The sequence below is a fragment of the Podarcis bocagei genome (assembly GCF_964188305.1).
Source record: "Podarcis bocagei genome assembly, chromosome: 16".
Classification (NCBI taxonomy): Eukaryota; Metazoa; Chordata; class Lepidosauria; order Squamata; family Lacertidae; genus Podarcis; species Podarcis bocagei.
Window position 1 is genome coordinate 24,735,341 of NC_138142.1, and position 15,920 is coordinate 24,751,260.

At 46.9% G+C, this 15,920-nt stretch overlaps 1 protein-coding gene across 2 annotated transcripts in view; it reads left to right on the forward strand.

Moving 5' to 3' along the window:
• SPTBN2 (spectrin beta, non-erythrocytic 2) overlaps nucleotides 1-15,920 on the forward strand; it is a 94,276-nt gene that overhangs the window by 36,583 nt on the left and 41,773 nt on the right. The window contains exon 3 of one of the 2 annotated variants that reach the window (XM_081174376.1): nucleotides 425-611. In XM_081174376.1, the coding sequence (XP_081030502.1) occupies nucleotides 455-611 (157 nt within the window). In that variant the 5' untranslated portion in view covers nucleotides 425-454. Of the gene's footprint in view, nucleotides 1-424; nucleotides 612-8,383; nucleotides 8,565-15,920 lie in introns of those variants that run through there. The other variant, XM_081174377.1, reaches the window with a different exon arrangement.

The following is a 15,920-nucleotide window of genomic DNA, read 5'->3' on the forward strand; positions in this document are numbered from 1 at the left end:
CTAAAATGCCCAGAATTCTTTGGGAGAAGGAACGTGGTGTACGTCACCTAAGAAAGGTGAGGATCTGTGGCTTCTAAATGGTTAGAGAACAACGTACAGTGGTACCTTGGTTTCTGAACGCCTCCTTGTCGAACGTTTCAGTTCTCGAACGCTGAAAACCTGGAAGTAAATGCTTCTGTTTTCGAATGTTCCTCAGAACTCAAATGTCTGATGCGGCCTCCTCTGAGTGCAAAAAGCTCTTGCAACCAATTGGAAACTGCGCCTCGGTTGTTGAATGTTTTGGAAGTCTTCCAGAATGGATTACGTTCGACAACCGAGGTACCACTGTATATACATTTTTTAGAATGGATGTAAAAGAATACTTGGTTAATTATGAGTTGGCCTTGTGCCTGAAGGCTCTCACTGTTCCCTCTTTCACTTCAAGGCGGACGTTGGCCCTGTTGCCGAAATCGCCATGAGCAGCACCCTCTCCCCTACCGACTATGACAGCCTGGAGATCCAGCAGCAGTACAACGACATCAACAACCGCTGGGAAGTGGCCGACGAAGACTGGGACAATGAGAACAGCTCGGCCCGGCTTTTCGAGCGCTCTCGCATCAAGGCGCTGGCAGGTAAAGGGGTGCCAGGGGCTTGTTGTTTTGCCAAGGCTGAGCTTCTCTGGCACTGTTTGCATTGCGAGAGTTCGGCCTTGTGACAAGGGAAGCAATGAGCATGTGCGGAGCGTAACTATTTCTTGCCTATTCTACATCACAGGGTGGCTGTGAAGATAAAATGGAGGCAAGTGGGTGGGCTTATTTATTTTTATTTTATTTATTAAATTTGTACATGGTACTTCCCCAAAATACATGGGGGACGGAGCTGTCAAAGGCTGCTAGTCATACTGGCTGTGTATTACTTCTAGGATTGGAGGCGCCATGACTCTGAATACCAGTCACCGGAGTACCCGATCAGGAGAGTGCTCTTGCAGCAATTAAGGGAAAACAAGGGAAATTTTTGTAAATACATTTGAATTGGAGATGCAGTAAGAAAAATGCATTTTTTAAAAATGGCAGAAAGGAAGGGAGGGAAGTCGAGGGGAAGGTAAAGTAGATTTGTAAAGATTAGATTTTTCTTGTCAAAATATTTGTAAAAGCTGAAAATGAAAAATAAAATTATATATAAAAATGAGAGTCCTCTTGCCCTTAGGTCCTGCTTGCAGGCTTCCTGCAGACACCTATTTGGCCACTGTGAGAAACAGGATACTGGACTAGATGTACCCCCTTTGGTCTGACTGATCCAGCTTCAGGGGTCCTCTTGGGTTCTTAGGGAGGGGAAATCAAGCAAAGTCAGAAACCATTTTTTAAAGTTGCTTGAGAGTCCCCCCTCAATACTTTGCAAGTGCAATGCAAGCCAGGCTAACAACTCAACTGTGTTCACTCATTTGAAGGCTGAAATGTAGATTGGGGTAGGAGCAGGGTAAGAATGGATGAGGATGGTTTTATTTACTGAATTGATATCCATCCTTCCTCCTCAGGTTGCCCAGGGTGGCAAACAGATACACAATATAAAATCCTGCAACTGAGTTGAGACTTCATGCTAACCAGGAAAAATAGGGAATACTTGCAGGACAACTTTAGAAAAGTAGGTCGAAAAATCCTAGCATCTCTGATAGTCAGGGACACTGAAAAGGGGAGAGGAGGGGGAGATATTTCTGTCCAGCTTTTACTGGAAAGTATCCAAGGAGTAAAATAAATTTCGATCCATGTGCTCTTGAACTTTCATGCCACTCTGTCCTCTTCTCTCCAAAACACACAAATAAAGTTATTGAGTCATAGTGGTTGCAGCACAGGAACAGAATAGTCTTGACAGCTGCTGCAAGGGGAAGCCTTGTAACAAGCACACAGTGCCCCAAAGTATGATGGGAGTTGTAGGCAGCCTTTGGAACGGTGATTTGAATGTTAAGTCTGCCACGTGTTCCTAGGAAGGAACTCCTTAGACAGAGCTATGGGTATATTCTTCACCTTTGCAGGGGCTTGCAAACTGGTGTTTAGGTAGAGAGTCTTCCTAGGCTTATACAGTGGTGCTTTGGGTTACGAACTTAATTCGTTCCGGAGGTCCGTTCTTAACCCAAAACTGTTCTTATCTGAGGAGCGCTTTCGCTAATGGGGCCTCCCACTGCTGTCGCGCCACCACCGCACGATTTACATTCTCATCCTGGGGCAAAGTTCGCAACCCGGAGCAACTACTTTCGGGTTAGCGGAGTTTGTAACCCGAAGCATTTGTAACCTGAGGTACCACTGTATTGTGGAGAGGCACTCAGCTCATGCTCCAGTGCACCATTCAATGGATCGTGGCTCTCATATTTCACACAGCTTCTTTGGCACTGCTAAATTGTTTTTGATCACTTAGATCAGTGGTGCTTTCCTTTCCTTTTAATTGAAAAAGTTTTCTAGCACGCTTGGCTCTGTTCTTTCACATAGCACCAGAAAGTCAGGTTTCTCTTCCTCCCATTTGTCCGATAGGGAAAGTGAGGCTGGCTTGCCCAAATTTTATACCAAGAGTCCGTGGCAGAGACTTTGGAGACGTGGAAGGGAAGTTCTCCAGTTCCAATCCCAGTGCTCTCTCTGCAGGATTGTACTGTTCTGTCTTGGGGGAAACTGAAACACGCAGCAGTTGAATCCAGATGGTTTCTGGCTCCAAGAGCCCAAAAGCGGTGTTCCTTCTCTCCCTTCTCTTGTCTGTCACTCTTGGTTGCCTGTTGCACTTTGCTCCCAGTGCAAACGGCCTTGCTTTTCTGTTTACCTGGCTGGGTGGGTGGCTGGCTGCTGTGCTTAGACCAGCTCCAAAGAATGAGGTGCCTCCTACATGCATGAATCCAGTCAAAGTTTCAGCTTGGGGATACTTTCTTCAAGGAAGACAGGGACATTGGCCCACAGGAATATCAGCAGGGCATTCCATTTATTGGTGATGTTCAGGGAGGAGTGCCACTACATAGTCACACCACCCACACTGGCAGAAATGCTAAACAAGAGCATTCCCCACTGTAGCATTTTGTTACAGCTTTCCTTAGTTAACTCCTAATTGCAGTGTGTTTACCCCAGTTCTTCACCTGCTCTTGCTATTTGGGTGTGGGTGTGTAGGTGTTCAACCACTAACATGGGGTGGAACCATTTCATATATCATGGTTTTGCCATTATTGCACTAGCTGCTTATAATTATTTATCTGTGGTTCCCAGTTATTAATCAGTGGTTCCCAAACTCCCCCCCCCCATGGACTACTTGCTGAGGGTCTTGGAGGACACTTAATGATTTTTCTGCCTGTTGTAGCGATTATAATGTGCTGTGCTAGGTGCTGGGTGATTTTTAATTGTATTATTTATTATATCTTGGATTTCAGTTTGAATTCCATATAATGCAAATTGTAATACAATATTCAAATTGTATACAATATTCAAAAGCCATATGAATACAGTTAAAAAACAATATGAACATTTAATGTGATGGATGTGCCGACTCTTTAATCACGAATCCACAAACACACCATGGACCTCCTAAATGGCCCATGGACCACAGTTTGGAAACCCCTGATTTAAATGATTGATTGTAATTGTTGGTAGTGGTTTTGTCTAATTAATTCTGATACTTTGCTTGCTGATCTGCGTACAGTGGTAGCTTGGGATGCGAACGGGATCCGTTCTGGAGCCCCGTTCACATCCAGAAGCAAACGTAACTAGCGACGGCATATCTGTGCACGCGTGTGTCGCTTTTCGCCGCTTCTGCACGTGACGTCATTTTGATCATCTGCGCATGCGCAAGTGGCAAAACCTGGAAGTAACCTGCTCTGTTACTTCCGGGTTGCCGCTGAGCACAACCTGAACGCGCTCAACATGAAGCATATTCAACCCAAGGATGACTGTATATTGTTTTGTCCTTTCTATGAATTGGTGTACAGTACAACCTCGACTTACCACTGGCCCTACTCACGAACAATCCGACTCGCGACCGTGGCAAACCCGGAAGTAAATATTTGGTTTGCTGTGATTCATGCACACACAGAAGCGGCTTCTGCCGACTGAACATGCACAGAAGCGGCTGCTGCCATCTGCACATGCGCAGAACGGGGCTGCCGCTGAATGCGCATGTGCAGAACGGTGCTTCTCCCAGCAACCTGGATTGACTCACGAACGGACCTCCGGAACGGATTCCGTACGTGAGTAAAGGTTCCACTGTATGCTCTACCACTGAGCTAAAGCCCTTCCCTAAGGGCAGAATGCCCCAAGGTGGTCCTCCACCTCCTTGCACAAGCCCTACTGAAGTGAACAGAAACTATGTAAGACCAGCCTGCCTGCCTTTTCATTTGTATACTACTTTTCTAGGGCACATAAACAACAACATTATACAATGGAAAATCACGTAAAATAGGGGTTACCAACGTTCTTGGGCCCACGGGGACATTTGCAAACTATAAATTATTGCCATTCACACAGTGTCTCCTGTTCTGTTGGTTGCAATGGAATACTTGTTTCAAGCCAGGTGTTTTTTGGAGGGGGGTGTTGCGCCCCGTGGGTGCCAGAGAAGGCCTCTATGGGCGCCACATTTGTGACCCTGTGGTATAACAGTTGGATTCATTGGGGAAAATTCACGATGAAATGTACTGTACAGTTGCAAAACAGTTAAAATCAATTATCATAAAATATAACAATGTATTTTTATCCAACAATACAAGAGAAGTTCAACTAGCAAAACATAGGAAAACAATGGAACAAAACTGCTCCCAATGCTTTCAATAAATTGTTTATAATCATTATGAGCACCCAAAATAATAACAGCAAAGATGCAATATGTAAAATGTTCCCGGGGGGGGGGGGACTGTGGAGGAGGAAACAGGGCATTTTGCGGCAGAGGTGCCCCCAAATTTCTGAATGAGAAGTAATGGAAGATTTAAAATGAATGCTCCCATCCTAAATTGATTTTCTCTGGATTAAATCTCAACCTAATTCTCTGTCAAGTAAGCATGCTTAGCATTACAGCCTGATTTTGATGAAAATCGTATTTCTGCCTTAGCTTTTAAAAGCAACCCCAAACTTTGCTGGGGTAGGGGTACTCTCCCTCCCCCCTTTGGTCCTGCCCCTTTCTCAGACCTCCAACTTGTAGTCTTTTGCCCATGGTGCTGCCTTGTGTATTTGTATTTAGACGCTGGGATTCCCCCACCCCGCCTCCCTTTTTTGCGAAGGGTAGATTGGCTTTATGAGGGACTGGGATCATTATTTATCACAACCCGCAAGGGGAAAGTGCCAGCAAACACGAGATAGCCAAACGGAGGCAGAAGCCAAGGACTCAGCAGGCCGGCCTTGGGCCTGGGCTCCGATAGCGCGAGCAAGTGTGGCCTTGAGTAATCCCAAAATGAGCACCGGGGGGAAGGGCCATAGTTCAGTAACAGAGCATCTGCAGACGGTCCTAGGTTCAATCCCCAACGTCATGGCATCTCCAGGTGGGGCTGCCTCCCCATCTGAAACGCCCCCCCCAACCCAAGAGCCTCTGCCAGCCCACATCTTGAGCTGCTGGGTGATGGACCAAGAGCCCGATTTCGTATCCAGCAGTTTCCTGCAGTTGCTAAACTCTGCCGCTACCTCAGCGTCTCCAGCCCTGTTAACGGCTGGGGGAGGATTGCGAGGGAAAGGCGGCCTGGGAGAGTCAGTAAACAGTCACTTAATGACAGTCTGGGATGATACCAAGCAGGGTGGGGCAGCCAGGCAGGCAGGAAATACTGGAAGCCAGTGGTGGCGGGGGCGGGTGGGGGGCACCCTGGGTGTGTGTTTTATGCGTGTGGGGAGTTCCAGTCATTGCTGAAGATCAAGGGCAAGGCAGTTGTTCCTCTGTCAAATTGCTTTGGGTTGCCGGAGGAGGAATTTATTGTTGTTTTTGTTCTTAATCGTTTAACTACATCCGTATCTCACTTTCCCCTCCAAAGAGCTCAAGGTGGTTTACACGGCTGCCGCCCCTCCCCCATTTTCCCTCAGAACCACCCGGTGAGGTAGGTTAGGCTGAGAGGCAGTGACCGGCTCAAGGTCACCTGGTGGCTGAGCAGAGATTGAAACCCTGGACTACATGCACACTGTACACTTAAAGCACTATGATTCCCTTTCATAAACTGTTATGGCTTTCGGGGCCCCCCCGCAAAGGATTCTGGGAAATGTTGCTTGTTAAGGGTGCTGAGAGTTGTGAGGTGATCTTTATTCCCCTCACAGAGCTACAGTGTTCTGAGTGGTTTCACCAACAATGGCTCTTCACAGGGGATTCTGGGAATTGTGGCTCATAGCACTTAAAATGTGCAGTGTGAATGTGGCCTGCCGTTCTAACTGCTTTGAGTTCCACAGAGCTCTTTTGCAAGCAGAGATGTTCAAAGTAGTGGTGGGGAACTTTCATGCAAGAAAACATAAAACAGATGAATCAGGGTTGTTCTGGAGAGTTTGGAGAACATAATCGGGTGGGGGGACTGGCAGGCTTCAACCACCCATTGCTCTCAATAGCCTGGCCTGGAATGTCTGTCCTCCTAAGTCCCTTTAAAAGCTTCCTTTGCTTGCTGGGTGTGGAGAGTAGACAGTCTGCATTTGTTCAGAGATATTCTCTTCTTGATGATTATGTGAAGGGCTCAAAAGCTGGGTCTTGCATTTGAAAAGCCCATTCTGGTGTGCAGGGTTGGTTCAGATGAATAAGGCCCCAACTAATGACAGGTGAAGCTTAGCGGATGGCCATGCCTTCTAACTGTCGGATTTCCACATCTGACCTGAAGAAGAGTCCTATGTAACTCCAGAAGCTTACACAACAAAACTGTGAATCCACGTTAGACCTTTTCAGCGTGTCCCTGTTTGGATGACTGGGAGAAACAGATTTCTGAGGGGGAAACAGGGAGGCAGGTATAGGGCCAAAGAGTCACTTTGCTGGCCCCACAAGGGTACTGGCAGGCCTGGAGGATTCATGGCCCAGCCTGACAGCCACACAAAACAGACAATGGGATGCAAATCCTTCATTGTTTGACCCTGGCGGCTGGCTGAGCTCATCTGTCCCTGTCCAGCACCCCGCCCCCCTTTTTGGAATAGCTAGGAAACCAGCTGTCCTGTTCCTTCCCTACCCTGCTTGCTATCTTCCCCCACTTGTGTGCCCACAAGATCACCTGCTTCTTGCTATGAAGGCCAGAAACCCACAGTCCCAGATCCACAAATCCTACCTCACGTCTTAGAAGAAAGTAGTTTGCACATGCTCAAAAGGTTTTGCATTATTGTTTCACCTGTGGGTTCTGCAGATAAAACAGTTCTAGGGACTAAACTATGGTGGCCCATCCCCATTTTACAGATTGGGGAAGAGGAACAGGCAAAGAGGGAGAGAGGGGCTTCTCTAAGGCCATGGGATAGCTCTAGGCGTCTTTAAACCCAGCTCTCCCAAATATAGGAGAATACAGGAGACAAAGACAGGACTAGAGATTATTACCTGCCCTTTACAAAGTACTGCATGAGAGCTGGTGTGATGTAGTGGTTAGAGATGTCAGACTAGGACCTGGGGGGCCCAGGGTTCAAATCCCCCCCCCACTCAGCCAACATACTCACAGGGTAATTTTGCGTCACTACTCCCTGTCTGTCAGCCTAACCTACCTCACAGGATTGTTGCGAGGATCAAATGTTTGGGGTAGGGTGAGCTCCTTGGAAGAAAAGAGGGATGTAAATGTCATAGTGATATCTTAAAAAGAAAAAGAAACTGCACACCTGAGGCTGGAGGTCAAGCAAGAGAAGAAGAGACCTCAGCCCCCCACTATGGGCTGTTTCCAGTGTTATTCATAGTGGACCCATTGACATGAACAGGCATGGCTAAATTTGGTTCGGAGTCAACTTTAGTTGGATACAACCCTGTCTTATCTTTTTTATAAACTTACCTCGGCAAGCTCCAGAATCATTAGTCCCCTCTTAGAAGGGTGAGGAGGGGGGGAAAGGATCCAGTAGTCCTGAGCCCCAGTCCCCTTTCACCCATCCTGGTCTGGAGCTGAGGGTAGAGCCCTGAGCCCTATTCAATAAGAGCTTTGGCTAACCCCCAATGCTGAGATTTGCTAGTTTTTCAGACTATCGAATTGTATGTGTGTGGGCAGACTGCCCAACCCGTTCCCCTCCCCTTTCCATGTCTGCCTGGGCTCAGTGAGTGTACTCTACACACACACACACACACACACACACACACACACCCCATTCAGAGCAACCCAACCTGTTTTTATGTAAATTTCCCAGGGTTGCCGCCCTCGCCTGGAAGGGGGCAGCAAAACTCTCTTGAAACGCTCAACTCACACCAAGGTGCTGGAGCTTCCCTTCCTGCTACCTGGGCCCAACTGCGGTTGGTTTTTTCCGGGGTGGGTGGGTGGGCAGGGGGCTGCCGTGGTTGTCCAAGTGGAGGTACCCCAGCCGCAAGGATGTATGAACCTGATCCAGAACTGCTGGAGGTGATCCAGGGTCCTTCTCCCCCTCCTGAGCTCTCCCCGGCCGCATTTATCAACGCAGTCCAGTATGCCAACGTGTTGGAGGGCAGGTTCAAGCAGCTTCAAGGTAGGCACTCTGGAGAATTGCGGGGAGGGGGGTGATCAGTAGAGATTTGGGGGGCAAGCTCTCGGCCAGGAGTCTTCCCCCCACCACCCCAACCTGCAAGATCTCTCTGGCCTGACTTAAGCGGTGGCGGCAGGGACCCTAATCCGCACAGTGATGCCAGGAATTAGCTGAACGCACGCTGGATTTGCATGGGGCAAACACAGCGACGTGGTTGAGATTCTTTGGGGCTGTGCCCAGCTGCCCCCTGCCAAAGCTACCCTTCTTCCCCATTTTCCTGGAAGCTGAGGGCAGGAGACCTTGTCAAGAGAGAGAGGAGCCTTGACAGGCACTGACAGATACAGCCTCTGTGACTCCAAGGACTTCTCTGGCTTACACCCTGCCCCTCTTTGGTGGGAAGTACTGTTCTAGGAATGCTCACCTTGACCCCAGCTCTCCCTCCCCCTCAACACAGTCACAATTTCTTTCATTTACTTATTTTTAAAAGGTTTGCACCCTGCCTTTCAGTCAAAGGTTCCAAGTCGGCTACCCATAATAAAAAAACAGAATAATTCAAAAACTTACATTGCATTAAATTGTAATTTAAAAAAATCTCCTAATAATGAAACTGCAGTAAAAACAGCAATAAATCCTCCTTGGGGGAGCCATAAAATGACCTCCTTTCGACACCAAAAAAGCAAGCAAAGTACGTGCCAGCTGTGTGTCTCCGGGGAGAGTAGTCCACATAACTGAAAAAGTTATAGCCCACCGAATAGGGCTGTTGTCCCACATTGTGCAGCCCCCCCGTCACCCCCAGCCTATTTACCTTGCCAAGGTTTCACCCCCAAATTTCTGGGGCAGCATCCACTACCACCATATGATCTGGGCCCAAACTCTTTTTGTTGTTGGATTCCCCTGAAATGTTATCCACCCTCCTTCATTCTATGTGAGCAAAACAGGTCAGTGTTATTTTCACTCGCTGCTTCGTTATCGCAGAGTACAAAGATGTGCTCTTGTGAACTTTGTCGCAAAATTACACAAACTTAAGGGTCCTTTTTGCAGCAGCAGTTACTGACAGTAATACCACGTTACCAGCTATATACTGTGCTAATTCAACACCTGCGGTAGGAAAGAAAACTGGAGTTCTGATTAAGCCCAAATTGAATAGAATCAGATTTGCTGATCAATTCTCATTCAGCACTTTCCCCTGGCAGCCTCCCTTTGGAAGTCTTTTATGCTGAAGCCTGGTGGCTGACTGAGGTCATCAGCAGAGTATCCTGGGAGAGGGAAGTTGTCTCCCACTGGTTTCTGAATGTTGCCGTTTTCAGTGTCTAATATGGGCCCATATTGAAGTGGTGGCTTATATCATGCTGGAGGATGACCTGGTGTACAAGTCCCTGACGGTATATGGCCAGTTTTATTAGAGTCTGCAATAGTGTTGCCTGATTGGAAATGGGGGACAGAACTGGTGTCGAGGATTGCTGTAGCATCTAGTGACTGAATTGCTGCTGGGAAGGTGTTTTAGATTAAGGGGCTGCCAAAGGTCTCTGGTTCAGTCCCCAGCATCTTCAAGTAGGGCCGGGAGAGGCTCCCTGCCTGCTATCCTGGGGAGTTGCTGTCAAATACGAAACTAGATGAACTACTGGTCTGACTCATTAAAAGGCAGCTTCTAATGTTCCTGTTTAAATTGGCCATTTTCCTGAACTTTGACGACTGGAGTCTTGCATTTGTTTCGTTTTGGGGAAAGGTCATAGCTTTGCCTGCTCAATGTCCCAGGTGCAGTCCCCAGCATCTGCAGGTTGGGCTGAGGGAGATCACAGCCTGGAATTTATTTATTTCTTGCATTTATATCCCTCCTTTTTGTCCAAGGAGCTCAAGGTGGCATGTGTGGTTTTCTCCTCTCCTCAGTCAATCCCTACAACAACCCTGTGCAGTAGGCTGGGAGCAAGTGACTGGCCCAAGGTCACCCAGTGAGCTTCCTGGCCGAGTGGGAATGTGACCCTGGTCTCCCAGTGCTCTAACCCACACATCTCACTGGCTCTCATTCTTGACTGCTACTCCTAGTCAGTGTAGAAATCACAGAGCCAGATGGACCAGTGATCTGACTTCTGTAAGGAATGTTCCTACGTCCGCTCCCCACCTTTTTTCACTGGGGAGAGACAAGGATCATTGTCTCTGTGATGCTTAGATCACAGAATATACTTCTGTCTTAACAGCTGGAGGGGGTCCTTTATCAGTCTCTAGGGTGAGGGGGGTGATTGGGGGAGTGTGCAGCAGCTTGCAGACAGCTGAGGCTTCTTGAAATGCTGTTCGGCTCAGGGTTAGCAAACAAGCCCTGCTCTGACACGTCCCGGTGACTCAGGCAGAAGGGCAGGCTGAGCCCTCCGTTGCCTCTGCATGCACCGTGCATGCATGTATAATGTCTGTTGGGTCGAAGCACAGGAGCAGCACCTGCCTGGGCTGCAGGGCAAATGCCAGCTGCAGAGAAGAAAACAGCAACCCAACAGCACATGCCCACAACAGCAACAAACCCCAAATGCAGGACGACTGTGCAGGCCATGGGACTACAGCTCCCATCATCCTGTGCTGAATGGGATAGATAGGACTTTTTGGCCAAGACACATCTTGGCCAAAAGTGCACCTGGTTGGCAAAGGCTGGTGTGGTCCTAATCTGAGCCAGGACTCAGGGTACTTCCTTCTGCAGTGGCCAGGAGGTTTTGGCCCTTGAGGATGTGAGAGAAGAGCGCTGGAGAGAATGTACCAGTGGCAGTGTGGTATAGTGGTTAGAGTGTAGGACTGAGACCCTCAGCCATGAAGCTCACTATCACTCAGTCTAACCTACCTCACAGAGTTGTTGTGAGTATACAGTGGGGAGAAGGAGAGCCGTGTGTGCCACCCTGTGCTCTTTAGCCAAAGGAGAGATGTAAATGTAATAAATAAATTACCCTCTAAAATAAAGGATAAGCCAAGGAGGGGTGGAGTGACTGAGGCCTGCCTGTGTCCTTTCCTTTCGGCTTCGCTTTTCTTACCCTGGAGCCAAACACTTGCTGGGGTTGCTTTGCATTGCATGCAAACAAGGTGTGCGGGCAAGAGGAGCTGGAGGCAGCACTGCTGGCGTCTCTCAGCCAAAGGCTTAGGGTCCAGAAAGGTGATGTGCAGGCAGAAGCAAAAGCTCTTTCTCCTTTTTATAGGGTTAAAAATGCAACTCCTTTTCTAGTTGCTACAGCCCTCTTGCACTTGAGCTTTACAGGTCTGCATCAGCTGCTACTTCAAGGTGCTCACATTAGTGTTTAAAGCCCTAAATGACTTAGGCCCCAAATACCTGAAAGAGCACCTCTCCTTACACACCCTCCCAGGTGTCAAGATCAACAGAGGGGGCCCTCTTGGTAGTTCCTTTTCCCACATAAGTTTAGGGCAGGCATCCCCAAACTCGACCCCCCAGCTGTTTTGGGACTACAACTCCCATCATCCCTAGCTAACGGGATCAGTAGTCAGGGATGATGGGAACTGTAGTCCCAAAACAGATGGAGGGCTGAGTTTGGGGGTGCCTGGATTAGGGCATGGCCCAGGACAGGGCCTTCTCTGTGGTAGCCCCTAAGTTTTGGAACTCTCTCCCTGCAGAGGTATCTCTGGCTTATCCCCTATGCAGCTTTCAACAAATGCAGAAGACATCTCTTTACCCTGCCATTTGACACCCAAGATGTGTGTTTTTCAGAGGCCCTTCCTCTCCCATTCACGTGAATGCTATTTGCTTTAACTGTTTTTATTCTTAAACTTTAAATCACTGTAACCTGCCATGGGACCTTCTGACAAAACACTGGCAGTACATTTAGTTGGTATTATTCTTGTGAAAAATCAGAATACTATAGAGGACCCAGATGTCCGGGCTACCACTTAATTTCTCTTCCTAACTATCTCTCTCCTGTGTACTAGTATAATTGCTTGTGAACTTCTACAAATCTTTTTGTGTGTATGTGTGTGTGTGTGTGCGCGCACACACACACTGGGTGGAGTAGAAACAGGTAGGAGCTGCTTGTGTTTTTTGGTAGCAGGGCAAACATGATCGGAGGTTTAGCCCAAAATATCTGTAGGGCTTCAGCAAAGTAAATTGATATTATTGAGGGTTTGGGAGAGAAGAGGCTGAGAAAGAGTATATTACCTAAGGTTCCCTTCTTAGCTTAAGGCAAGGAGCAAGATTTGAACCAGTTCTGAACAGCAAAACAAAGTAGAACAGCAGAACGAGGCCTAGCTTGCTCAAAAGAAGTAGGGGGTGGGGAGTAAGAGGATTGGGGAGGGGGGTTGTCTGGTGTATAAAGACTTGCAGAATGTATCCTTCAGTGGCTCCTAAAAGTTAGCACCAAAGCCCTTCCAGATAAGTTAGTTAACGATTACTGGGAATGCTAAGATTGCAGGCCAAGAGATGTTAGCAACGTGGGCTGCCAACCAATTAACTTGTTTTTCTAGTTGATCTGATAATCAATGAATTGCTTAAAAGGCAGATAAAGTAAACCTGTGTATTACAAAATTATCAACAGATTCCTTATGGAGATATTGAAGGAACTGTGCAAGAAGTTACTTGGTTTATCAAACTAAATGGCCACACTATGAATATGTTCACATTACTGCCATAGAGCACAGTGAAGAAGTTGTGTGTGAGAGACACATCCCCCCCCCACATTTCATACTTCTACCTTCCCCAGCTGTTCACATCAGCTCAGACTGGCCTCAATTCCTTTTCTGTTTGTGTACACATCAGGGAGTGAGGATGTATTTACCTTATGCAAAGGTGTTCACACCTTGGCTAGAGACAGAACAGTTTACAGACTGTGTGTGAAGCTGGTTTTAGAAACATCTCCTCAAACAGTAGTATCTTATAGTACTGTACAAGATACATATGCATTTTGGATAACATCATGTGAACCCAGATTAAAAACCCAGCACTGGAAATGCTGCGAGTTCACAATCAACAGAAATGTGTACATGGCCTCTGCTAGAAGGAAATAACCACAATTAACCCCCCCTTTTTTTCTTTGGCTTGTGATGTACCAGAACCAAAATAGCTTCAAAAAGTGTACCCTTCTCCAGACACACAGATTAAAATTCATGTAGCAATTAAACTGCCCCCTCCATTAATCAAGAAAAGCTTTTATAGCTAACCTGCTGGTTTAACCTATGGAAAAGCCTGCGGTTCTACTTTGTTTTTCATAGTGCAATCTTATAAATGCCTACTCAGATGTAAGCTCTATTTCCAGCACAACTTGCATCCAGATAATGTGCATAGAATTGCAGTTCAAAACCTTTTCTTAAATTCTCATTGTGTGCATGTTTGTGTGTCATTCCTTTTCTTTAAAAAATGTCCTCAATGCCATGTTTCCCCCCCCCAAAAAAGTGATTATTTTTAATTCAGAGAATGAAATTAAGCTTTTAAATCCATATAAGAGCTTGTTCTTACGAGTTGTGCGTTATTGATAGCTTGGCTCTTGTATTTTTATCACCTGCTTTCTACAACGTTGGGGCTTTCCTCCAGAGCTTGGATGGATAACCTCGTTTCCCCCAAGATGTTCCTGGACTACAGCTCCCATCATCCCTGTCTGTTGACCATGCTGGATGAGGCTGATGGGAATTATAGCCCAACAACGTCGAGAAGGTACCAGGTTCCCCATCCCTGTTCTGGAGAAGGCAGCTTCTCTTCTTGACAAGACCCAACCCCCACCCCCATTTTCTTTCTACAGAAAACTTTCCATAATGTAGGTTCATTCTGTGCTATCATGCAGATACAAGGCATTTTTAAAATATACACAGTGATGGTCACATGTGGTTGGTTCAGCAGAATAAATCCTTGCAGGACTTTTATCTCTTGTTCTGGGTCACATAAGTCCTTGTTCATACTGCAAACAGTATGGAAATTACCAGTGCCAGCTCCAGGTTTATTGGGGGGTGGGGTGGCTTGAAGGGCTCCTTTAGTGGGCCCTCTCCTCCTTCCCGCCACCACTGCTTTCCATTTGTATACCCACCCACCCCCGGGCCCAATCCTTAGCCACAGGTTGAATGCAAAGCAGATATTCTGTCACTGCTGTAAGTATCCAAATACAGGGACCAAATGAGTGGACTCAAGTGTGTGGTTCTTTCTGAAATGCCCATATCCCCAGGGATGTCAATAAGTGGGAGGGAAGGGAATATTTGATTGCCCCCTGCCCACTTTTATTTAAATGTGAACCACATGTGGCCTGGGAGCTTGCTCTAGAGAAACTGCTATGACACCACAAGCAGTTCAATGCAAACAGGGCCCAAGAGAGGTCAACAGTGAGCAGGGAATCTCCTTTTTAAAAATGGAGGACACAGCTTGATGTCCATGCTACTAGGATTTGACCATCAAAGGCAGCCTATACACAAACAGAAATAAATACAAGTTGAGGGATTGCTCTTCTTCTTCCTTGCATAGTGCAGAATGATGTCAAAGGCTTCAAACAGGTAAACTTAACCCAAGGGTGGGGAACCTGCAGTCCTCCAAATGTTGCTGTACTATAGCTCCCATTACCCTGTGTTGGTGGGGGCTGATTGGAGTTGTAGTTCAACATCTGGAGGGCTACAGGTTCCCCATTGCTGTCATACTTTTTTTTTTTAATTCTAGCAGGCCTACCTAGATATATAGTTTCATTATCTATATTTGTTCTTAAAAGCTTTACTGATTTTATCCGTGTTTTTATTGATACTCATTTCATGTATACTTGGTTTTTTTAAACTGTTTTGCACATTTCAGCTTTGTTTTGATCAATAGTTACGTGCACCACTTACAGAGCTTGGGGATTAAGGGATTTATTGGTCTTTCTGATTATACATTATCTGAGTCTAAGCTGCATTGAACTCCATGGTTTACTTCATCTGAAGGGCCACAAGGTCTGCATACCTGATATTAGCCAACAGAGCACACAGGAAACTGCCACTTGCCAGATCTGACTTTTTTACCAGTATTGCCCACTCTGACCAGCAGTATCTATCCAAGGTCTCAGGCTGAGAAAGGTATTTCACCTCCAACACAACTGTTTTAACTGGAGGTGTCAGGGATTGAAACGCTGACTTTCAGCATGTAAAGGCTACAGTCCCCTCCTGCAGACAGAATTAGGTACATCTGTGGGGAGTTTCAGCCCAACATTGTTATTTAAAATAGCAACATGCATTCCACTGATCCTCCACCATGTATCCCAGATTGTTGGTTCTTCCATTTAAGATGCTCTCCTGGTTCCATTTTTCAATATTCTGCTGCTGAGAGTTTCCTCTTGGGCCGATGGAATGTTTTGCTGACGTTCTGTGACATCAGAAGCAGCTCAGCCAATGGCTGCTGGGGGCTTGCAGGCAAAAGGCAGATTTTGAGAGGGCCAC